The 24,705-nt window shown below is 39.9% G+C and overlaps 1 protein-coding gene across 1 annotated transcript; it reads right to left on the bottom strand.

Annotated features, from left to right (window-relative positions):
• Positions 1-1,037: 1,037 nt before the first annotated feature.
• On the bottom strand, positions 1,038-24,216 carry rapgef3 (Rap guanine nucleotide exchange factor (GEF) 3). Its single transcript, XM_022198132.2, has 27 exons — positions 23,815-24,216; positions 19,091-19,135; positions 14,681-14,787; positions 14,468-14,589; positions 13,693-13,870; positions 13,402-13,486; positions 12,900-12,960; positions 12,061-12,137; positions 11,801-11,947; positions 10,904-11,010; positions 8,967-9,055; positions 8,801-8,879; positions 7,594-7,744; positions 7,387-7,469; positions 7,252-7,282; positions 7,051-7,126; positions 6,700-6,837; positions 5,642-5,739; positions 5,290-5,415; positions 4,719-4,900; positions 3,954-4,044; positions 3,815-3,865; positions 3,576-3,663; positions 3,417-3,481; positions 3,282-3,336; positions 3,091-3,162; positions 1,038-2,877 (listed from the first exon to the last, which is right to left on the bottom strand). The coding sequence occupies exons 1-27, from the start codon at positions 23,896-23,898 to the stop codon at positions 2,759-2,761; spliced, it is 2,607 nt and encodes an 868-aa protein (XP_022053824.2). The 5' UTR covers positions 23,899-24,216; the 3' UTR covers positions 1,038-2,758.
• Between the last annotated feature and the right edge of the window lie 489 nt (positions 24,217-24,705).

The following is a 24,705-nucleotide window of genomic DNA, read 5'->3' as shown; positions in this document are numbered from 1 at the left end:
ATTGTCAGTAAACATATAGAAGTGGAAATTGACAGGGTTGTATATAGTGCTGTTCCTGCACAATATTTGTCCCTTAATTGCCCTTAGGATACGGTTGCTGAGCTTACCAGTTTTAAATAACAGGCAGATGCTGCAGCTGATGATGCTGTAATTCACATAAACAAGGAAACAAGTCCTTCATAATTTGAATGTTAACAGTCCAAAATGAAAAGGTTATATACAGCTTTCCCATTGGGTTAAAGAGCTAAAAAAACAACAACATGAAAAATACTTTGTAAAAGCGACACACACTAAAAACAAGACGACATGGTCATCAATATCCCCCTCCACATGTGATGTGTATGAGTCTATATCCAAAATAGTGATCAAGGGCCATAACTCTGTTAAATATTATCGCACAGGTCTCATTTCCGAACTCGATCAAGGTGTCCATGGTGTGAAGCTACACACTAAATTTCGTAATCCTAGCTGTAATAGTTTCTGAGAAAAGCTGTCCCCTTCATGGTGGGGACACCTTCAAACCTATATCCCGCTTTTCCACTTCGTGGAGGCGGGGGATAATAATCTGGATCCGCCCGTGGAGTTTACAGCTACATATTAGCACAACAAAACAATGTGTGGTAACAGGATGATGATAAAAAGTTTGTAAATCGGGAGACACGCCAGTAGATAGGCTACCCGTTGCAACAAAGTATTAAACATAGGCCTAAATAAATAACTGCCGAAATGCGGGATAACAAGATATGGACTAGAACAGCTAAGAAAAGACACTCACTTTAGGGCTGTCAGGTTGGTACAGGCCGTACACAGATTATTGCAGGTTGTCGAGACGATTGATTTGCTTACCCAGCTCTTCAGGAATGATATTAATAGTATTAGTATTTCGTGTGCATGTTGTACCTAATTCGTGGCCACAAATTAGTGTTTTGTGGCCACGAATTAGTATTTCGTGCGCACGTTATAGCTAAATTGTGGCCACAATTTATTTATTTTTTTTACCATGTCACCAGAGGGGCTCCGTATTCATTGACTACACATAACTGGGAAAATAATTTATTTAGAAAACAACGTTGTATGAAATTATATGCATGTCAGTCAGTGACCTTGCCACCAAAAATGATCTGATACAATATATTAGTTTTATTGTGAAACACTAGTGCACGATAAACTGACCTAAAGTGATAAGTTGTGGCACAGATGTGTAATATGTGTTCTTATGGCCCTTTTTTGGAATCACTGGTGTGAGTCTTCCACAGACAGAAGTGTATACGAAATGTAATGAGTCATTTTTCATCTCATATCATCACAGTCACTCTCGACTATCTGATTTGCTTGAAACCTTTTTAAAAATCCTAAACTATGAAACAGAACTTAAATGGTATCTGTAAATTTTAGACCGATGTATCAAGTACTTTCCGAAATAAGTTTCTTTTTAAAACCCCCCTTCAGCATGTTTTATTCTAAGAATCAATGCACTGAGCTGAATATGTGATGTTCAAAGTGACTGAAAATTAATTGCTTATGTGCTTGTATTTAAAAACAACATTTTCTCATTTATATTTGAAGAACCATTCTGAAACTCCCCGGTTTGTGTGGAGTTTGCATGTTCTCCCTGTGCAGTGCGTTTTCACCAGGTACTCCATCTTCCTCCCACAGTCTAAAGTCATGCTGAGGTTAGTTGATGATTCTAAATCATAGATAGACGGGCGACCTGTCCAGGGTGTCCCCTGCCTTCGCACCTAAGTCAGCTGGAATACACTTGAGCCTGTAGATAATGGATGGAGGGATGGATTTTGAAACTCCAGAACTCTGTTCTACTTGGATCAGGCTAACTACCAAAATATTTTGTGCTTTTGTGATACAACTTGCCATCCCTGCTCAATCAGTTATGAAAATTCAAAGAAAATAACTTCATTTTTGTGACCAAGTGTTTCATATTAAACAGTATTCCATATGCTTTTTCTTATCGTATTGTGACATGCAACGACATCTGGTGTAGAAAATATCACTAGCAGACTTCTGCATGGTCACTTTTTTGTTAATGTTTGCTGAAAGATCAGATGTTTCATGAGGGGTTACATTTTTTACATATTTGAAATCATCTGTAATCACTATTTGACCTACTCAATGTCTGAATGTCATCTGTGACATAATGAGAAATAACAAAAAATGCACAGAAAATGTGCCAGAAGTGGAACAATAGGCAATTTAAAAATTTTGTTTTGAAAAATATTTGCTATATCAGGCTAAAATGTTACAAGTACTTTTATAAATATATATATTTTCTGCTATTAGAATTTCAGGCAAATCAGAGAAGGTTGAGCAGAAATTGTTCTGAAAATGTAATGAACTGAGATGAATGACCCAAATATATGATGAATTTTGACATTAAAGAACAATACTGTACATGTTGTAACATTGCCCTTCTGAGAGGATCCTTACAAGTGTATCCATACCAGTGCGACGTAAGGCTTGTTGTATAAAAATTGTCCAATGAATTTGTGGACACAGAGTCAAATTCTGTGGATTAGCGCTGGAGGTCATTACCGTGCCCACTGCACATCTTCACTCACAGTACCGTGCTGCGCAGAAATAATCTCTGTGAATGTCTGAGCTCCTTCAATAACAGTACATTTCCACAACATTCAACTCTTCCAGAAGCTCATCTTATTCAGGCCAGTGTGGCCTGCTACAGTCTCTTCTCTGGTTCCAATTTTGCTACAGTTTCGCAGTCTTTGTACAGTTGCAGGTCGACGTCCTAGCATTCGATTGTTCTTGATAGCTGCGTTAGCTTGCGCTGGTTGTCCATCACCTTCAGGTTTTGAATGTAGTGTCGGATGTTGCTGGGACTCCGCAGAGGAAGAGCGTGGTCGGAGTCTGGAGGACAGTGAGGACAACGTGATTGATAAGCTTTGCAGTTAAGTGTTTGTAGTGGCAAATCTGACACTGTGAAAAGGTAATACGGCTTTGGTGATCATAAGTGTCAAGGCTACATAAAACGTGTTGTAGGCACTTTGCAGAAAAAGTAATTATTCAAGAACCTCATGAATAAATGCCACTTAGTGATGCTGTAGATGTACTGTAGCTTACACGTTGATATGCGAGTAGAAGGCCCTTCCAGAAACATCCGATCAGCCAGACCCCTCTGTGGAGATGAAGGCACTGCAGAGGAGACAGAGGATTTTATACATGACATATACAAATATAAAGGAACAAACGGGACTGCATCATTGACTTTGACATGCATGTGCGACTGTTTGACCCTCAAATGGATCACTTACCATAAGGTTGGCTTCTGCATCCACGTACAATTTTCACTGTCTTCGCGAGCATTCGCTACAAAGACAGGAAGAAAAAACATTTTAACTTCAGGTTTTACTTAGATTTAACTTAGAAAACAATCAAGGCAGTCTTACCATTTTGTCAAAGTTGACCAGTTTGTCTACATAGTTTGGGTTTCCTTCATGGATGAACGTCATGTCTGGATAAAGTCAGAGGCTGATAGGTTAGTAGCCTGAAGATTTAGTCAGAGATGTCTGTGGATTCATGATTGCTTGACTGCTTGTATTTGTTACCTTTAAGCAAGAGAGGCATGAAGGGGATGTACGGAGGACCGAGTTTAGCCACAGCCAGTCTGTAGGCTCTGTGGTTGCGTGAGGGATCCTAACAACCAGAGACACAGTATTTTCATCAATCTTTAGGTTAACACACAGGAGATAACAGGAGATGGCTTCCGGTGAAAAGAAGTACAAAACTTATCATGCAGAATAATAGATTCAGAGTTTGGGAAAGGAGAGAACAGAGTGCAACTTACCATCAATCTCTCGTAAGCACAGTAAATTCTTTTTGTCTTGCTGGGAATTCTCTGGAATCGATAAGCAAAAAGTTGCACAAGTTATTTCCAAAATATGCATTCATTATCACCATCACAGCTGCATTCAGCAGTTTCTTACCTCCCAGGTCTTGTAAAGCCTCTGCACTGCACTGTTGCTTAACCCAAACATCACCGCGAAAAATGAATTGAGATTCTTCTGCTCCTTTAATCTGGGACAAAGAAAAAACACGGCTATGAACAACAGGTTTCAGCCTGAGCCAGTGCTGTTGTCGAAGTGATGTTGGATTGTGCAGGGTTTAGAAATCATCCTGTGAACTAAATGCTAATATACTGACATTAAATGATGTTAGGCAGGATAGTAATGTTTACCGTATGAGTCACCTTAGTCATATTATCATGCTAACATTTGCTAACTGATGCTAAACGACATGCATTGACATGGGGGATGTGAATGTAATTAAAATTAAAAAATGACATGATGTGACTAGACGAAAATCCAAAGGGTTATTAATGTTGGTACAATTAATCCTGTGAGGAGCATGAATGTCTGTCCCAAATTTCATGGCAATCCATTCAGCTCTTGATGAGTCATACAAAAAACATAAATGATGGTGGCTCAAAAAGAAAACATCTTGGGATCAATAAGAGTCAATTAACTTTCATTATCTGGAAAAAAAATACATGTCAGTGCCAATCCATGTGAGGTATTTTACAGAATAAATGAAAACTATGATCTGCTAGAAGAAAGGCTGATGGATCACCAAGGTCACCTAATTTATTGGCAGTCCATTCAATAGTTGTTGAGATGCTTCTTTCAGGACCAGTGGTGGTGGTGAACTGACCGATCTACATTTAAGTTAGGCTTCATGTGTCTAACTCTTACACTGAAGCGATCTTGATGAACTTCTTGAGCAGAATGGCCCGTTTCACAAGGTCTTCACAGAGGCACAGCTCAGTCACCACCCAGTACTGCACCTCATTGAAGCGACGCACAAACCTCTCCAGGTTAGCCGTGATGGCGCCTGGGAATTTATGACGCCCAAATATGTAGTAGACCAGCTCCACCTGGAGAGACAGGGACAGTGACTCACAACCACTGACATGATGTGGAGAAACAAATCTGGAAATCAAAGAACGGACAGATTTTACAGGTGACTTAATGGTAGACCTGCTTTAGAAGCATGTGAAGCATGTAGGAAGTTGTGTGGATTATCTGATGACAAAGACGGTTCTATCAGATAACAGGTGCCAAGGTGCATGACTCATGTATTTTCATCAAAGAGATATCCAGTTCTTTGTTGTAAGAATGCCAGTTTCTGTTTTTATATTTCCTTGTAAAGACAGACAACTGGAACGTGTCCTTGGAGAGGTATTTTAATGTGTAAACAGGCATTGTTTCCCCTTTGATATGTAGCAGAATGCTGTGGTCAGATGTAAAAGACCTGTTCAGTTACCTCATGCATGGCAGTGAACAGTTCCCAGTCATATTTAGTGAGTTCATTGGCGAGGTCTTTAGAGCTCATCTGCTCGAGGATGTCAGTGGTTCCTCGCTCTGGGCCCTGCTGCTCCTTCAGTGGCACCTGGGAGGCAGCAAGAGGGATTAACAGAGAGAGAGAGAGAAAATGAGCAGGGAGCAGATGTTGGGTGTGCATTTGACAGCTTTCCTTATGGGCAGGGAAGCTGCTTGAAACCAAACCAAACTGTACGCCCCACGATACACAATAAACATAATGAGATGTCTCAGGGTGTTTGCAGGAAAACAAACAAAAAATGGTATAAAAGGTACAGAAGGCTCCTATTCCTCACCAGTTGTTCCACTTGGCTGCTTGTGCAGATGAAAAGTCTCTCGTTGAGTCCCAGAGCGGTGTAGACGGCGGCAGCATCCAGCTTTAACTGAGCTCTTTCTGTGTGCATTTATAGGGATGCATCAAAAAGTTAATTCCATTTAAACTGACCCAAATCTGAAAAAAATTCCTACCCAACTCCCTCAGATTTAGCAGATTTTGTTTTATGTAAAGTAACTAAATATATTTAATGAAGCCATGCACAATTTTACCTTCATACTATGACTATTTTGGCAGTTAGAGGTATTAGAAGTACATAAGTCTGGGACTAAATTGCTGCTTTTTACTTAAAATTTTCTGCATTTTTCAGCTCTCATATCTTCATAAGTACAGGAGATAGACACAAACTTTTAAGCGCTGAAAAACACATCTGAGCCATGTTAAAAACTGCACCCAAATCAACTTCACATCCACTCCAGCTGTCACAGCTGTTTGTGATCAGTATTTTTCACCAACCGACTCTGAACATCAGTATCTTGGGAAATATCGCATTTTCATTAGCAAAACTGCACCTTTTTATTGTCTTTGATAAAGAGCAATAGAAACAAGCATTGATACTGTGGATCGGTTTGCTGGTATTCACTGAATAAAACTTTAAGAAGTGCATTTTAGGTAAACAAGCAAGCATCCTCTCACCGTGTAGGTCAAAACGTCACAGAATATGAAAGGGTTTTTAAAAATCTACATTGCAATATCAGGCTCATCCGCCAGCCATGATCCCTTCAGTGCTAAAACCGTTTTCTAATACTGCCATAATTTATGCATAAGTGCAAAATTTCAACCCACTTCTTTGTACTTCAAGAGCCTATAACTCTGAATATATTATTAGGGTTCAGGCGGGACAGACTGATTGCTTTTTTATGGAATGACCCAGCAGTAGAAAATGTATAAGACTTTGGCTAAATGGGAAATTGAATTAATAATTATCTCTGAATGCTTTATTCTAGCAATTTCACAGGACCTGGCAGTTTGAATGAAAAATATCTGCTGAGCACATCTAGAAATTACTAAGAGTCCCACCTCCTGCGGAGTTCATTTTGACCAGGACGTGATCACCACCAGGTTTGACGATTGCTGCCATTACATCCTCCACAGACATGTTCACCGGGAGCATCAGAGTGAGAGGTTTGTTGTCTGGTCTGAAGATCTCATACAACACTGCGTCAAGAAAGGACAGAAGCCAAACTGTCAAGATATGCTGATTTGATGATTAATGAGTAATGATGTCTTACTCACAAATGGCCTCCAAAGACGGTGAGCATGAGCTAACGTTGTGACATATTGTTGTGATATAGATTCAAAGATAAGCTGCATAGTATCACTGATTTAAGTGACTGATTAGATGTGCTAGTTTTCGTGCCCGAGACTCACCTTTATCCTGAGCTCTGATTGGCTGTAACCTCCCAACTGGTTCCTCACAGTTTGCAAACCAATCAAACGGCTGGTTCTGTCAACAGTATCAGAGTGACTCGGCAAGTCAGTGACATTAAACTGACAAATGACAGCAGAATGACATTAAAACCATCATCTCAAAACATTTCCCTGCAAAAACAACAACTATGAGAAGCTTACCCTGCTCATTGATTGATATCCATTTTCCAACCTGCCAAGGTATTAAAAGGTGACAGACAGTGTTAGATAGAATGGCATAAGATTTATAAATTGAGAATTGGGTAGAAATAGAAAATTTTATCAGATAATATTTACACTTTTGTTCTCCTCCTTTCCCTGAATTGTTCCTTCAGGACGCTGGACAGACGGTAATCAGCTGCCACCTCCTTCTTTAGCCTCTGTTTTAGCCCAACAATTAAAATTAAACAGGATGAATGTAATAACTGATTCACCTCACGAATTTAATATTTTCAAATTTCAATGAAAATATTCTGATACACAAAGCACAAAGTGCGATCTCACCTCCAGAAAGTCTAAAGCAATAGGGTCTTCTTTCAGCAGAAGGCCAAACAGTGCCACCCACTGGCCAATCAGCTTCACTACTTTCTGCTTGATGTTTAGGATGTAGGCAGCCTTCTCCTGCTCTGAGCCTTCAGAGAGCTCTGCCCGATAGGTGCAATGATAGTTAAGGGTTTATCAAAAAAAACATTACTAACAAACTATTCACTAACAAAGACTACTGCATAACACACGAGAAATGATTTATTAATTGCCAGGATGCAGGGAAATGGAGAGGAGTGAAAGGGGTAAAGGGATGAAAGGTGTTAAATATTACTACTAATAATACTAACTTAATTTGTATAACCCTTTTGAAAATTATGTTATGAAATGCTTTCCGAACAAATTTTAATTTAGAAAAATAATTTCAAAAATTCAAACATCAAGTAAACATTTTCAAATAGCATATTTAGGACAACAGCTGTTGCAAGAAAGTGATTTTCAGTAAAAAAAGATTATGATTTCCGTTCCAAAAGTAACTAAATAAGTTTAAACCGTCGGGTTAAGATCCTACAGTATAATTAACGTGTGTCATAATTTAGATTAAAAATCTGACAAAATTTATATAAACTAGTTTAAAGGCCAGGACTCCGAAGCCTTATTAATTAGAGTTTCATCTGGGTACTATACAGCTAATGTTTGATGTTAATGAAAGCCAACAAATCCAAGAATTGCCTGGATCCTCTCTGAGGAAGCCTTTTAAAGGGGAGGGAATAAGAAGAGCCAAGGGGCAGAGAGAAAGGGAGTCGAATGTGGAGATGGAAGAGGATCTTAATGTGTGGAGGAACCCTGGGAGCAAGACTCAGAGAGTGGGCATGTCTCAAGGACCTTTGATTTGTTGTGTCATGGCTCCTTTAATGAAAGAGGAAAGAGGATGCCAAGGAAAAGAGCTGTGGGAAGGGAGGGTTTGAGACCTGAGATAAACTGAGACTAAGTAGTAAGACATGCTGATAAAGATGGGCATGGGGAATTGAATTAGGTTGAGGAGTTGTCTTTGCTCTCGAATCCAAGTTAAACAAATTAATGAATTCTATGACAGAGAATAAAATTATGTTACATTACAATTACACTGCTTTTTAAATAGCAGATATCATCATAATCGTAAGCAAAATTATCCTTATTGTCGGCATCACCATCACTCTTATCAGCATTAACAACCATGACAGGATATTGGTGCTGTAGTGCCGGACACAGCTGGCTGGAGGGCATGGAGACTTTGTGGGTGAGCAGAAAGTCAGTCACACAGGAGTCTGGAGGAGGAAAACATCACAACTGCACATCCCGAATCATTCACAAGCAAACAAGGAAAAAATGAGAACATGAGTGCAGACTCCCACCTATAGCATCATTTCCATTTGAGTCCAGCTTTATTGTTTCCAGTAGGTGTTCCAGGATTTTCTCAGGTGTTCCAGACATAACTGTGTACCTGCACAGAGCATGACAAGAACATGGAAATTCTTCATAACTTTGTATCATCTTTGTTCTGATGCACATATTGTGTGGGTCAGTCTGTGTCATTTAAGAAAGCAATGTTGCTTCATTGTCTTAACAACCCCCCCCCCCACACACACACACACACACACACGCGCGCGCACATGCACACACGCACATACAAAGAAACAAACATTAACTTGGAAACCAATTTAAGGGTTCACTATCTCCAGAAATTCCCACAGCAAATTATATTTGATGAGGACACAGACAAAATTGTTTCCAGCAGATCCGAGTGATTAAAGGGATCCAGCAAAGGCCAAGTTTTTGGAGAAATTGAACTTTTAAAATGGCTTCTTGTTAAGATGGTTTAGGACGGAAATACCAAACCTCTCAGCTCTGACAACATATGAAATTCTCAGAATTCAAACAAAATATTTTACAGAACTTAGTTCTGAGCCCCAAATAGCAAATGAGTAAATCTGAGACGGTGCAGCGACATATTTCCTGAATTCTGTCCAAATTGACATGGACTAACCTAATTAGGTATCTGATAATCATACAGGGTGACTATGTCACATTTGTCTAGCTACTACATATTTATAAAAGTAAGTCTACAATTTTGTTAGTGATTCTGTCAGCAGTGGTGGAAAGCTACTAACAACACTTCATCAAACAACATACTTTGGTACAATCTTGAGGTACTTGCACTTCACGTGTTTCCATATTATGCTACTTTCCACTCCACTACATCTCGGGGGGGAAAATATTGTATTTATTTTATTTCACTACATTTACATGACAGCTTTGGTTACTAGTTACTTTTAAAGAGTTTGCACAGCACACCATGCAGGCTTTAAAAAGACAACACATAGTTAAATATGAAACCAGTGGTTTCCAACTTGTTGGTTCACAAAGAGCAGTGTGTGGTCGGGCTCACATTTCAGATTTCTATGAGTTGTTAACAGCTCCACCAAATAGTGAATTTTAGTGTATTTGCATGCTAATAAATGCTAAATTAGCACTAAACACAGTCAACATGTGCTAGTGTCACTGTTAAATGAACCAATAAATGATGAGAACTGTCGTACTAGATATACTCGTGTTATCGGTTTGCGTCAGCGTTGACTGATAGTTTCACCAGAAAAGAAGAAGCAGAAAAAGGCCCTTGACATAATTATTGCATAGTTTGTCCACCAGCAAACTGTGTTTACAGCACTTGGCAGGTTGGGAGTATTGTATATCACAGCGGAGTGGACAGCAATATTCTGTCTGTTTAAGATCAAAGTTTATGGTTCTTTTTTTTTTTTTTTTTTTTTTTTTAAACAATGCCCGGCCTTCTAGCACATAACATATCTATATTGCAACTTCTTTATAAGAGCATTTAAGGGCTCCTCAGGTGGTCTCATTGGGCCCGAAAATGTACTACTTATGGGGTTCTTCAGACTGAAAATCTTGCTTTGAACAAGAGAAGATAGTTGCACCGCGTGTGGATGTGCAAGTAAAGGGAGAAGCTGAATAAAACTAATTAACTATGACGTAAATAAGAGGTCAGCAATTGAATTCACCTTCATGTTTGCTAAAATGCTTCAAGACCGATAACAAGTCATTCAACAAGACTTGGGTAAAGTTCATTTCTTTCCTGAATGTCAGATAACATGATATTACCAGGACCTTACCTACATCTGACAAAAAGATTTATGAATGGCAGTGTCCCTCTTTGTGTTATGATAATGGCAGTGTTTGTCTTTTTGGCACGGCTCAGTATCTGCCCACACCCAGGTGAAGTGTTACAATGATTGTCAACCTGCTTGTTGAGGTAAGTTGCGTCAAAGTTTCTCACTTGCTGTTGTTTCCTGCTCCTCCCTGACAGGCCGAGTCTGCGCTCTTCTCCAGCACCAGCACAGTCTTCCCATGTTCCTCCAGTCGCACTGTGTTAGCCTCTACATCCTGAAGGACACAAATGGATGACAAACCAGTTAAAAATCTATTTCAGTACACACCGATCAGACATAACATTATAACCACCTGCCGCACATGATGTTGGTCCCCAGTTTGCTGCCAAAACAGACATGACCCATGGAGGCATGGACTCCACTGTCACCAAGATATTAGCAGCAGATCCTTTAAATCCTGTAAATTGTAAGGTGGGGCCTCCATGGATTGGACTTGTTTGTCCAGCATGTCCCATAGATGCTCGATTGGATTGAGCTCTGGGGAATTTGGAGGTCAACACCTCAAACTCGTCGTTTCCATCAAAGAATGAAAGGGTGTAAATGGTCGGCAACAATGCTTAGGTAGGTGGTACAAGTAACATCCACATGGATGGCAGGATCCAAGGTTTCCAGCAGAACATTGCCCAAAGCACCACAATGCGTCCACCAACTTAGATACTAGATAGATACTGACCACTGCAGACCGGGATCACCCCACAAGAACTGCAATTTTGAAGATGCTCTAACCCAGTTGTCTAGCCATCACAGTTTGGCCCTTGTCAAACTCAGTCACAGACACATCCATTTTTACTGCTTCTAACACATTAACTTTGAGGGCAAAATGTTCAAGTGCTGCCTAATATATCGAACCCACTAACAGGTGCCATGATGAAGACATAATTACTGTTATCCACTTCACCCATCAGTGGTCATAATGTTATTCCTGATTGGTGTATAGTATATATAGAATGTATATTCGTGAAGCTACATTGATACATGTGTAGTAATGAGTTAATCAGACAAACCTTGAGGATCCGGATGAAGTCCTGTTTATCAACACGGAGAAAATGGCAGTTGTCTTCCCTCAAGATGATGGTGGCTGCACGAGGTGCATCATTCAGCAAAGCAAGCTGCCCAAAGTCCTCACCCTCATGCAGTGTTGTCACCAGACCCTGTGTACACAGTGCTTTCAACAATAAATTATACTCACAGCGAATTGCAAAGCATTTTATCAGCGACAATTAATGAGATTTATTTGTTTATTGGAACCGGTGTATAGATTTACCTTTCCATGTGTGATCACATTTACAGAGCCTTTCCAGATGATGTACCAGGAGGTTCCTTTATCCCCCTGACTGAACACTACATCACAAGAAAGAAAGATAACGCCAACATCTGAATTTTACACGATAATAGCAATGATGATCACACTTAAAGGGCACCTTCCTTCCTTACTTTATTACGTACAGACGGTGACAAATCAAAAGAAAACCTGAACTCAGTAGTGATCTGATTGTTGGGGTCTATTTGTCCATCTTTGTTCTGGGTGATCACTTTATCCTGTGAAGAAGTATTTCTGTACTGATGGGAGTGATCTCTTCCAGGATGAAAACGACAGCCATGAAAATGCTGTCAAACATATGCTATAGCTTTTGCACTCACCAGATCTCAACTTAACTGAACTCCGAGTGGAGATTTTCCACTGCATTAGTGCTTTCAGCCACCATCATCAAAACACCAAATGAGGGAATACGTTTTGGAAGAATAGTGTTGCTCCAGTTGAGTCCAGAGACTTGGAGAATCAATGCCAGGGGATATTGAAGCTATTTTGGCAGCACATGGTGGCCTAGCACCGGATTAAGACACCTTAGTGCTGTTTTTTCCTTTAATATGTCACTGAACTGTACAACTTTCATACTGACATGAAAATGGCATAGCAGTCATAACATGAGGTGTCATAAGAAAGGTGTGTTGTGCTAAGTTTTAAAAAATTTTTGCAAATCATGAAAAGAAATGCCTGTAGAGGACTTTAGTGTTGTTCAGGCTACACAATAAAACTGTGTGTGTGTTTTTGTGGTAAGACTCTCTACCAGGCTCAAACGTCAGCAAAACTGTCGCACTCACAGACTGTTCCGGCCTTGGCATGTGATTCAAAGACCAGCACTGCTGCCAGCTCCTTACGCACCTACAGGCACAACAGGGCAAGAAATAAGACTGAACTGCATTGATGACTTCTATTCTGTGGTTGTTTGATCTCAAAGTATTTTAAGAAACACAGCTAAATGGATATAAGGCTTGGTTGATTTTCTGGCAATGCAAACTAATTATTTTGACAAAAAAAAAAAACAACAGAATTTGATGGGAACTGTTACGTTTCAGATGTATGGATTACATCTTTCATTTAGCATAAAATGGTAAGATTTTTCTGGTTAATTCTGTATCTGCAGGGAGAATAACAACTTAGAAAACAGACTCAAATGGAGCTCTCAAATCAGATATCTTTAGCAAAATAAACTTCTGAATTTCACCAAAAATGTGTGCCATCAAAAAATTCTAAAACATGCTACTATCACATGAAAATTCTCTGTTAGATGCTTTTTGATGTCACGAGAAAACAGGGACTGACAGAGGTGGAGAGGTGAGCAGCAGCTTTGACGTGGAGAAGCTCCTCATAGATGACCTCCAGGTCCTCAGCACTCCTCTGACTGGGGCTGAATACAACAGACGTTAAGGGAAAATGGTGTAAGCAGGCATACAAGCAACTGATGATCAATAATGATAATATCCATTTGTACTGGTTTCTTTAGGAGTATTTTATGAACCTAATGTGGCTGTCACACATTACAAAAATCTCATAATGCTACAAACGCAACAGGTTTTCATGAGCAATCATTTTGTAATCGTTAAACATACTGACCATTTGCGTAGAATCATCGTGAGCAGAGCATCAGGACCCAGCTGAGACAGCAGTGATAAACCCTCCTGGAGCTCGTCCTCTGACTCCCTCTCGTTCGTTATGTGGTTCAGGCCAAACTCAGAGTTCTGGAAGCGGTAGAACTGGGTGTCTTTGTCATGGAAGTTCAGCTCATGTTTCACTTGATTTAGACAGAACACAGAAAAGAAAAAAACACAGAGATATGAATGTAAGAATATGGAGATAGAGTGATTACATGAAACTAGTTAAGCTATTTAACTAAAAGATGCAGAAATTTGTTTAGAAATAAACAAAGTAAATGAGTAACTTTGACCTTTGGAAGAATTTGGTTTTCATGGAGGAGCTTTATTAAAATCCACACTGAGCAGATGCATGGAAATAAGTGCAAATGCTTTCTGAGTGACTCCCTTCATTTGATGCTTAAGTATTTCTGGCCTGATTGGAGTGGTCTCTTCCAGGAGGACGGTGTCTCATCCAAACACCATAAGTGGTTAGTGAACACTCGACCGAGTGAGAACACATTGTAAAACATTTGCTATAACGGACTCAGTCACCAGATTTCAAGCTATTCAAGAACTTCTGGGAAATGCTTGAGTGCTGCTGAAGACGTTAACATCAGAATATATTATAAATTCTAAATATGACAGGATTTATTGATGAAATTATTCCACAATCTTCATCCAAAACAGGATGACTGGTATGTTAATGTGTCCTTCCCTTCACTCAGTTCTTCAGAATTTTACTCTTCACTTCTTACCATGAACAAGGATTCCTTCATCCACCAAGACCTGCCACATTCCAACTGCCTGACTTCTGGATTGGAGACATTCGTTTTGTTTCATCAACCAGTCAACGAGTTCCTTACCAGAGCAACACTGTCTGTGAGAGAAATTGAACACATCAGTGTATTTAGTTTGTAGACACCGTCACATTTTGAGATGAGAGAAAATAATAGCACCAGTGTACGTACCTGTATGTTTTGAGGTGATACTTTCTGTCTCGGATCAGACCAGGGTTCTTCTCGATCATGACACTGTATACTGATCTTGCTGCCTTCACAACACGATCTGAAAGAAACTGAATAAACAGAGAAGACAGAAGGTTAAGCAGCTTAATCAATACTGTCACATTTTGTGTTGTGTTCCCTCTAGAGCGATTAAATAGCTTTCTCTCTTGATACACAAGAGAACTGAACTCTGCCAGACACTGACACTAACTGTATGAACCTGAGTGGCCATCAGCACTACACTCTGTTACTGTTACATGTACACAATCTGTAATATATGTATATGAACCCTTATATTCATACACTGAATCTGCACATATGTTTACATGCAAATGACAGTGATGTGCAATATCCATAAGTGCAACATCCGTTAGAAAACCGCTGTTTCTAAAGTGTTGCTAATACAACAAATAAGCTATTCATATAACAAAAGGTATCTCACTGTTTTCATAGGTTACACTTAAACCTATTATTTTTACAATATCTTACTATGTTTATATATGCACATTTATAATTCTACTACTATTTTTTAAACTGCTGTCTAACTGCGTAAACGCACAAACAGGACTGCTTCTGAATTTCATTGTACACTGTGCAATACAATAAAGCAACTCTATTCTCTTCTATTTCTATTCTAGGTAACACAGATGGTCTTGCTTAGCCAACTTCTGTGATGGCGACAAACAGAAGTCAGCAAAAGAAACAAATGTTCAGACAAATGTTTGCGTGTAAGTGAAGGAGAGGGAGACAGTTTTCACTGCATTTAACCTCAGTCTGGAGATTGCATGCGATGGCACTGTTGGCGTGTACGTCAGCAGCGTGAGGGGAGGTTTATGTAGGCGTTGGAATTTAATGTGTGTGTGGGTTTGTGGGGAGGTGAGAATGTGTTAAAAATGGTTCTCCCACACCTCACTGAGTTCCCAGCCTCTACATCTAACTCTCCGACTGGCACGCAGCGACAACAAACTTTCACTTTCTGGCCACCCCCAACGTACTTCCTTTGAACCTTTCTTCATACTTTCGCCCCTCATTCTCAGCCCCTCACACACGCACACTGAGAGTTAGGTTTACATCACTTCAGAGGACATAACACTGACTTGCGTTCATTCCTAAGAGACTTACTGTAAACCTAAATGTAGCCTAAATGCAGCTTTATGCTACAGCAGCACGTCCCCCTACTTTAATTTAGCAATTAATGTAATGCTTTGTGTTTCTTAATTTGAGGTGAGGGCCAAAAATGTGACTGCTATGTGTCCACAGCATGAGTAATACAAGCACACATGCACAAGCCACGACTCACTGAGGTTAGTTTTAAAGCCAAAAAAGGGTGCAGACAGTGGAGCAAAACCCTGTCAGCCACTGATGCAGAAGCAAAGCTTATGTAACAAGAATGCGCTTTGTTTGTCGCAGTGATGTGGCTGTCCCATTTTCAGGCCTTTTCACGCTTGATTCTCTGCTCGCATTTCAAAAACAATTTGGATTAAACTGCCGCTCAACAATATTCACTCTCTTAATGACTGGCAGCAGTGTTGCTCCTCCCTCGTCGACTCCCCACAAGCACCTCCTGAGTGTCTTGTGATCACATGAGTGACTCAAGCTGTCGCCTGTTTGTGCTTTGGATTCCCTCCAAGATGCTGTTGTTTGCCTAAGGTGGTGGTCTTGAGAGGCGCACACATAGCCCAGCAATGACCATTTCCCATGTACTTTGATGATGAGTGGAGTTTAAGGAGGCCAGTGACAGAAATCAAACACTTTGCACCCTCTTATCTGCTGCAGCTCCCTCAGGATGTAAAAACGCCTGCTGAAACTTTCTAATGACCCCAGGGCTTGATGATGCCAGCACAGCCATTGCTCTTTCACCTCAATGGTGGCCAAAACAAATGATTGTAAGGATGTTAATAATAATGCCCAATTATAAATGACTACTCTGGGTAACACTGTACAGAAACACACTTCAACCTATCATTCCCACATTGGCCTCTTCCCAGACCTGACATCAGTGGAGTAAATGTGCCCTGTGGCGTCTGCTGTGCCCTGCTGGAGTTATGCTGTCTCGAGGTCACCAGTATTCCCAGGGGCCCATTTCCCCCTGGGACTCCTATAGTCACATTCTCAGGGATGTCAGCTCCAAAACCTATTTTCTTGATGAGGTGATTTTCCATTACCTAAGCCAGTCCTTAGCAAAACAATATCAGATGCCATATTTCACTGCGAGGTCAACCCCTGGCTGCTGAAACTGACAATCATGTAAACATGCAGAAAATGGAAAAATATAGACTGTTTATGCAATTCACTCTGCTGCAGGCTGCCTGTGCTGGAGTCTGTGTGGTAGATTGTCTCCATGTAGGGCATCTAATCAGGTTATCTAGGAGCTATAATCCACAGGTGAGAGCTCCAAGTGAGTCAAATTACAGAGCAAACATGTTTCTCACAGGTGCACCAGTCAATGACACAAAGTACAGCAGGCCACAACACACACTGTGCAGCAACCAGCACTGATGTATGGACCATCTGTAGGGTTTGGACAGCCAGCTATAACCTGTTTTATGAGTGGGGTGCATTCTGCTGCTGAACCCATTTTACAGTCTACAGCCTATATTTGAAAAATGTCTTATGACGCAAGATGTACTACTCAATTTTGTATTGGAGAACACTAAAATTGTCAAACATATATAATCTTTATCTATGGTCCTAAATTACTACACCCAACTTTTCTTATGCAAAAGCCAAAGCAGCTGTTCTATAGTTTGCTCATAAACTGTTCAGCAGGACAGATGCTTCAGCAGAGTCACTAGGAAGAATACATGTCTGTTATCTTTTCAGTCATATCCTCTTTAACTTTTATTTGATCCTGGATGAAACTGCTTTTAAAGGGTGCAGCAATTTCATGTCTTTTTCATCGGCAAGAAAAAGGCATGAAATGATGATGATGAGTGCAGTTATCCACTGTGTGTCTCCTCTGTAGATGAGACATCTCTTTGTTTCTTACTCTGTCTGTGACCTTGGTGGGCGATGTTTTATGGGAAGCAGCTTAATGCAGCTCTATGGACTGACTTTTTTCCCTTTTGCTTTAACACAAAACCACACTTCTGCGGGCAGCACTTCCATCCTGTAACATACCACTAGAGAGGAGAAATTTCCAAACCTGTGATAAGGTCTTTTGGCATCAAAAGTCAGATCCTTCCAGTTGCATCAGAACAGAACTTTATGTGAACCTATGTGATGTGCGTGGGAAAGTTGCTTTAAGAACAAAAATTTACAGTACACAATCTATAGCATGTGTTCAACTTATAGCCACACCAGGCAAAGACATGTGAAAAGTATGCAATATGTTTTACAAACAGAAAGTATGAACCTTTTAGTACTTCATGCGACATAAAAAGTTTTTTTTTTTTTAACTGTGATCAATGCCAGTAACCATTTAAGCTTTGTTTCAATGTTGAATTCTACTTTGCTGTACTGACTTACAGTAGCTTATTAAAAACAATCTATCTTGTACAGTGCTATCATAATGTATGATGCTCATTAGTGACTTTTACGACTGGGAGCCAGCACTTGCTAAGCAACAACACAAAGCTCCAAGAGGTTAGCAACACCTGCCTCCTGCAGACTCAGTTACTCCCTTCCCCCATCGTGTCGTTTCAGCGCACAAAAAAAAAAAAAAAAAATTCACAGACAATGATTACTTCTGAGTTACAAGTTCTCTCCTGCTCTCTACCTCCCCCATCAGAGGGAGACCACTGAACCTAAACAGGAGACACTTTCCATGTCAAACCATGTTATCAGTGTTTTAAAGCTCTCTCCTTGCCATGCAGTTGAAGACGCTGAGATAAAGCAGCACGAGGGGCCTGGACTGGGTGAGGTAGGGCTCAGGAGGGTGGGGAGGGTCAATTAACTGTGGGCCTTGGAGTGCCCTTTAGACTCCTTATGACTGCTTGACCCTGCTAGGAATGTGTTTTTTTAAGACTCGCTTGAGTAGTAATGCAGGATATTATAACAACAGATGAACAAGTTCAGCAGTTTGAAAGGATGCAAGCACTGCAACTTTTGATAATAGCAGAGGTCAGTACAGCTTAGAGCCACCAGGAAAGAGAAAACTTCCAAAGGCTTTGCCAACGAGTGTCAGTGTGTGGTCAGAGTGACGGACATGAAGAGAAGCGTGATCGATGTTTACGAACCTGATTATGCACTTTTGCAAAGTTTCTAATAAAGTTATATTTCGGCAGATTACAGCAGGCACCTGTTTTAGACATAAAGCTCTCTGACATTGCTGCTCTCCTTATGTTCAGCAAGAGTTTAAAAACACCAGGGAGAACACTGGATTACTTTTGGCTGTGGGGAGGTGATGTAGCAAAGCATTTCTGGCATACACACCTGCTTCATAGTGTCCTTTGAATTCAGGGCCTCTGGCAGTGGAGTCTAGAAGAAACAAAAAGAGAGACTTTATTCCCACTGAGTCATTTCTCCATATCAAAAACCCTCTGAAATAAAGCAGATAAATTGCTTTGGAACTGTATTCCACAGAAACTAGCTGAACTGGTCGATGATGATAATCTTGCAGTGGTTGCACCAAATAAACAGAACCAAGCTGGACCGTCTAGATAGAAAGAATAATTATTTTCTTTTCATTGGATGAAGGTCAAAACAAACACATTATCTGAATCTGTGATGTGTTACCATTGTCTCCACTATGATGTGGGTGGGCATCAAGTGAGTGTAATGAAGTGGGTGGAAAGAGAACACAGAAAGTACACGGCCTGTTGCCTCACGTTTTGTTAAGTGAAACAGTTGCTCTGAACTACGAACTATCCTTTCTTATGAAAAGGCTTTTGAAAATCCAGATTACTAAAGAAAAAAAGTGCTGCCGCCACCGCAGATACCTACTGTTGGATTAATCGCACGTTATTTGGAGACTCTTGTACTTACTTGCAATCAGATCATCCACAACTTACATCTCCGACCACGTACAAATATTCAACATTCCTACGTCTGCACTTTGGCCGAAGTTGGACTTCCTTTTTGTTGCTTGGTTTTTATGTTTTTATTACCATCGTGTAGCTACTGTTGTGTTCCTGCATTCCCAAGATAAGTGCTTTCAGTGAATTTAAATCATAGCCCTATAAAGGCCTTTGCAAGGCAGTTATGATTAAATATTTCTCACCAGATCTGGCAGATTAGGAGAACTCAGTGTTGTGTCTGGGCCCCAAAAAATGAAGGAAAACTGATTTATAGATGCCACATTTCAATTTTCCTCATATTTCTCATGCTGCAAGGATAACAGTTTTACTAGATGATATATGGGCACCAGTATATTACACGGGTTTCTGTCTTTGTGCAGTGCTGGTGGATTGCATGAACTGCTTGTAAAAACATCTAAAATATGCAAAGTAATCACATGACACAGCTGACCCTCACACATACAGTAGTAGCTGTATTGATCAGGAAGTTGTGATAAAGTTGTCACATCACTGATACACATCTGTGTCTCCACTCCTGCAGACAGACTTTGTGGCATGTTCTGCCTGACCTGCTGCACAGCCAACTACATCACATGATCATAACCTGAACAGCAGACTGCCAATTCTTTAACTTGAAAAAATTCATTAGCTGCCACTTTAAGTCTGCGTGGGACTAAAGAAACATCAACCTGTCATCAGTCAGGAGTTTATTCCTAATTGAAGGATAATTGATTGACTCTATAAAGTTTTAGCAGATATGACTCAACTGAAGTGACAATATAACAAAGAATGCAGAGTAACCAGGTCTGTAGACAGACACAGTGAGGAATCTTTAAGTATGCGAGGAGTTTTGTTTTTCTTTGTCTCCGTGTGTCAGTATTGCTTGCAAAAGCAAGAAGGACAGGAGGGATGCTGCCCTGGCATCTCCTAATGATGACAATAAAATGAGCTCAGCTTTGCTTCTGTTGGAGTTATCTGCCTCGTGCACAGACAAGGAATCATCTTATGCCTCAGGGCCTGTTTAATTGGACGTACTGCTGATAACACACCACAATGAACAGAGACACTGGACACCCTTCAGGGAAAAATGAACTGCAACTCCTTAACATTCTCCATCAATTTTGTTCAAAAAAAGACTAAAAGCTTGAAACGATTTTGTCTGTTGGACTCGTACAGTGAAAATCTTGTGCTGCTCAACATGTTTTTACCCTTATAAATGACAAAAAAGGTAAGCAGCTACAGTTTTGCTGTGTACATGATTCAGTTACAAAGTAGGAACTGCTGCTGCTGCTACTATAGCTGTGGTAATGGTATCCGTTTGTTTACACCGTTAGAATCATGAGGCTTTGCGCTTTCAAATAACGTATAATCAGGGCTGATGCCATTAAAAATAAAGCAGCAGCATTTTCACTCAGCCCATGTGTTGGTGGGTAAATGGTAAGAGGTTAAGCAACACCAAGCACGATATGTAGTGTGCAGTTACAAAAGGAAGCGTCTCGGTATACAGTGCAATACAAACAATGTTCCCCACAGAAAAGAAAATCATGTGTATGAAGTGCATTCATTCATTTTATGATTAGGAAGATTTAGCATGCATTCAACCTGAACTACATGGACTACTACAGGACATTCAGGATACAGTCTCTTGAGATTTACTGTTGTCTTTGACCCAGTGATTCCTAAACGTCAAGTAAATTTAGAACCAATGAGTTTCAGCAGTAATATGTGTCTTCCTGTGGCCTGGGGAACAAAAAACCTTCCCTTTGCACATTCTTCTACAAACTCTTCTGTAAACTGAGCTGGGGTGTTGCAGGGGAGGTGAACAATAAACAATACACTATTTATAACCTGAGTTTAATAAGGAAGAAAAAAAAACTTTGCGCTTTGTTACCTTCCTGCGTCCTGAGCTGGTAACACAATAGAAAAATCTGCTCTAGTCAACTTGGAATCAGTCTTGAAATATCTGTAAAGTGCTGTTTTGGGGGACCAAAACTGTGCCCGAGTGGAGATGAGAGGCACCAATACTACACAATGACACTCCATGAAAAGTAAAGCCCCTGCATTAAAAATGTTATTTTAGTAAAGCAGGTATAATCAGAAAAAAATACTTTATGCAGGAAAAAGTCTCCTGTGACTATTAAATGTTACTGAATATTTTTAGACTTATGTATTTATGTTTAAGCAGCATGTTACTGCTCTGGCTGGTTAAGGGGGAGCTAATGTTTAACTATGGTGTCCTGGGCCACAACTTCTGACTACTTTCATGAAGCATCAACACGCTGATTAAGTGATTGATTGTTTAGAGGATAAAAATTCAGAAAACGGTGGGAAATGTCAGTCTAAAGTTGCACCATCACAATGTTGGTTGTGCTTAAGCTCAAAACCTTACAAACAACTACTCAAACTATTAAAATAACAGAGGAAATGTTGCATTACAGAGGCTGCAATCATGAAACTGGAGTATTTTTGTAGCATTTCTGCAAAAAAATCCACTTCCATTTATCAACATGTCAGATTTATTGCCTGTGGACTGACTGATGTACGGACAACTCATTTCACCTACACTTGTATATACTGTGATGCAGGCTCATGAATAAAACATGTCTTTTATTAGGTCTTTATATGTTTGAATGCAAAAATCTAAATTTTGGAGCAAGTAACTGTGACACAAATGTGTGGAGTAAACCACATATATTCCCTCCTGACCACTAGTGACATTTGCTGTTCATTTCTAGCATTTTTTGGACGATAGTGGTCTTCCTAATGATAAAATAGCACTGAAACCATTAAGTGGTTTTGAGTTATGTTGATGTAAGAATTTTAAAGAACAAAATAATTCTGTGTTTTTAAAGAATTAACATCGTACTAACATAAGAGTCATATGGAATATTGTTCAGAAAATCTGAACACAAAACAACAAATCCTTTTTAGTAATATAAGACACCTCCATGATACGAGGTAAGAAGCTTGACATTGACAGCAATGATTTTCAATATTTTAGTCCTGCTAGTGTTAGATTTCTGTTAAATTATGCACACTGTCATATAATACAGTGCCATAAAAGCTAACCAGCAGCAGAACATGTATTCTTATATATGTTTAAATGGCTAACTAGCTGACTTTTCAGCTAATAATGTTGCTAAATTAGCTTACTGTGGTGCTAGCAAGCTAAATGGAACTCTCGGCTCCCTGGTGATTCGTGATGTGACATTATATTTATGTCAGGACTTTAAATATTAATGACTGATTAAAAATAAAGCTGACATTATTCATAAGTAACAAGTTGAGATAGGAAAAAATGACCAACCCTGAGCTAACCCTTTAAAAGGAATTTACATTTTGTTTTATAAAAAAAAAGTTGTAGGCCATTTTGATCCAGTTTTGCTCTACATTAATTCACTTGAGCATACTTCTGGTGTAGAAAACTTAACTTTTTCTTAAGATGGTCTAACCCCAGTTTACCCTAAACAGTGTAGTAAATTGCACAGTATTTTTCTGTGACATTCGTTGTAGAGGTATAAAAGTAAAAGTCAAAAACCTCAAACTGTTCTTAGCTACAGTACTTTTTTTAAATGCAGTTGTCTACTTTTCACCACTAGTGACAGGAAGTGGAGAGAGACAACTAAAGCTGTTTTCCACATTGGCACACTTTACCTTGCCTCTGACAAATGCTGTTCCTTTTACTTTCCCCACAACTTTGCTCTTTTTCAGCACAAAATGCATTTCAGTGCATTTCCTTGTATGCTGGGTGCTTGTCTCTTTAACAAAATCTGGGGCTTTTAGGACTATTAAGCCTCAATGTGTCAGGCATTTACTAGACACCCAATTGCAGAGTAAATTATGATTATAGTCTTTTAGAAGCTGAACAGCCTCTGTAGTAGTGAATTCAGATTAGTTTAAGACACTGACAGGAAGCAAGTGACATCCTGGAGGGCTTGTGTTAAAGCCCAAGACCTGCCACTTTTGTGAGCTACATAGATAATCTCCTTTCTTTAAAGAGAAACAGGAACGACAGTGGTGAATGATGATCATTATTATCATCATTTAAATCTCCTCCTATCTGCTCGTGATCTGTATGTGGCACCACCACACAACACCGGCAGGTATTTCTCCTCAGTAAATAAACATAAAGCAGCATACCCAGCTGATGCCCCGTATGGTCGGCGTCTCCCATGAGTACCGGTCCGGGAACACTTGGTAATTGTGACTCCGAAAAAGATGCATCTTGCCTCAGATCAAAACAACCGACAAACAAGTTTCCCAGTCAGAAGATCTGCGCACGGACTCGGTAACTCCGGGCATTTTTGTCTGCGTCGATCCGTAACCCGCTCATTGCTGCACAACCACGACTCGGCTCAGCCCCACTGCCAGCTCTGGACTCCGCATGTTGTCCCCTAAATCCAGACAGGATCGTGAATACGGTCCCTACATCCGAACTCTGAGGCTGTGTGAGGCTCAGTGAGGACCGACTGTGTCATGTTCAGTCATCCCTCCCAGCACAGGCGCACTTTGTTGCTCAGCTGCGTGTGTGCGCACTTTGGCTTTGGCAAGGAACTGCTTAAGAGCTTCTTTTGACGTTTTTACTACTTCATTACCGATACTGGATTTATTAGTCTTGACACTGGCTTGCACCGTGTATGTGGACAGCCTTCACACAGACAGACAGACACACGTCCGAATAACACGTTTGGGCTCAACACAAACATTTAAATTCACAGTTTGAACTAACCTTTTTGAGTTCAGACAACTTCAAATTAAATGGTGTTCAACTATTGAGTTAGGAGAATCAGCCCTTCCTTAACAATCCAAGGCGTTTTTAATGACCACTTCTTGAATAATTAGCAGGATAAACACCTTTTTTTAAAAGTTAAAATGCTCATATATCTTAGGTTTTTCATTTTGGGATCATCATGGAAATTCAAATAAATAGCACAACACCCCTGGCACATTTAGCAAACAATTTATGCACTTTCTAAGTGCCATTTTAAGTTACTACAACTTGAATTTACTTTTTAACACATCAACAGAAAT

This window comes from Acanthochromis polyacanthus, chromosome 6 (assembly GCF_021347895.1).
Source record: "Acanthochromis polyacanthus isolate Apoly-LR-REF ecotype Palm Island chromosome 6, KAUST_Apoly_ChrSc, whole genome shotgun sequence".
NCBI lineage: Eukaryota > Metazoa > Chordata > Actinopteri > Pomacentridae > Acanthochromis > Acanthochromis polyacanthus.
Note: the sequence above shows the minus strand (reverse complement) of the source record. Positions and strands in the feature narration are given on the sequence as shown.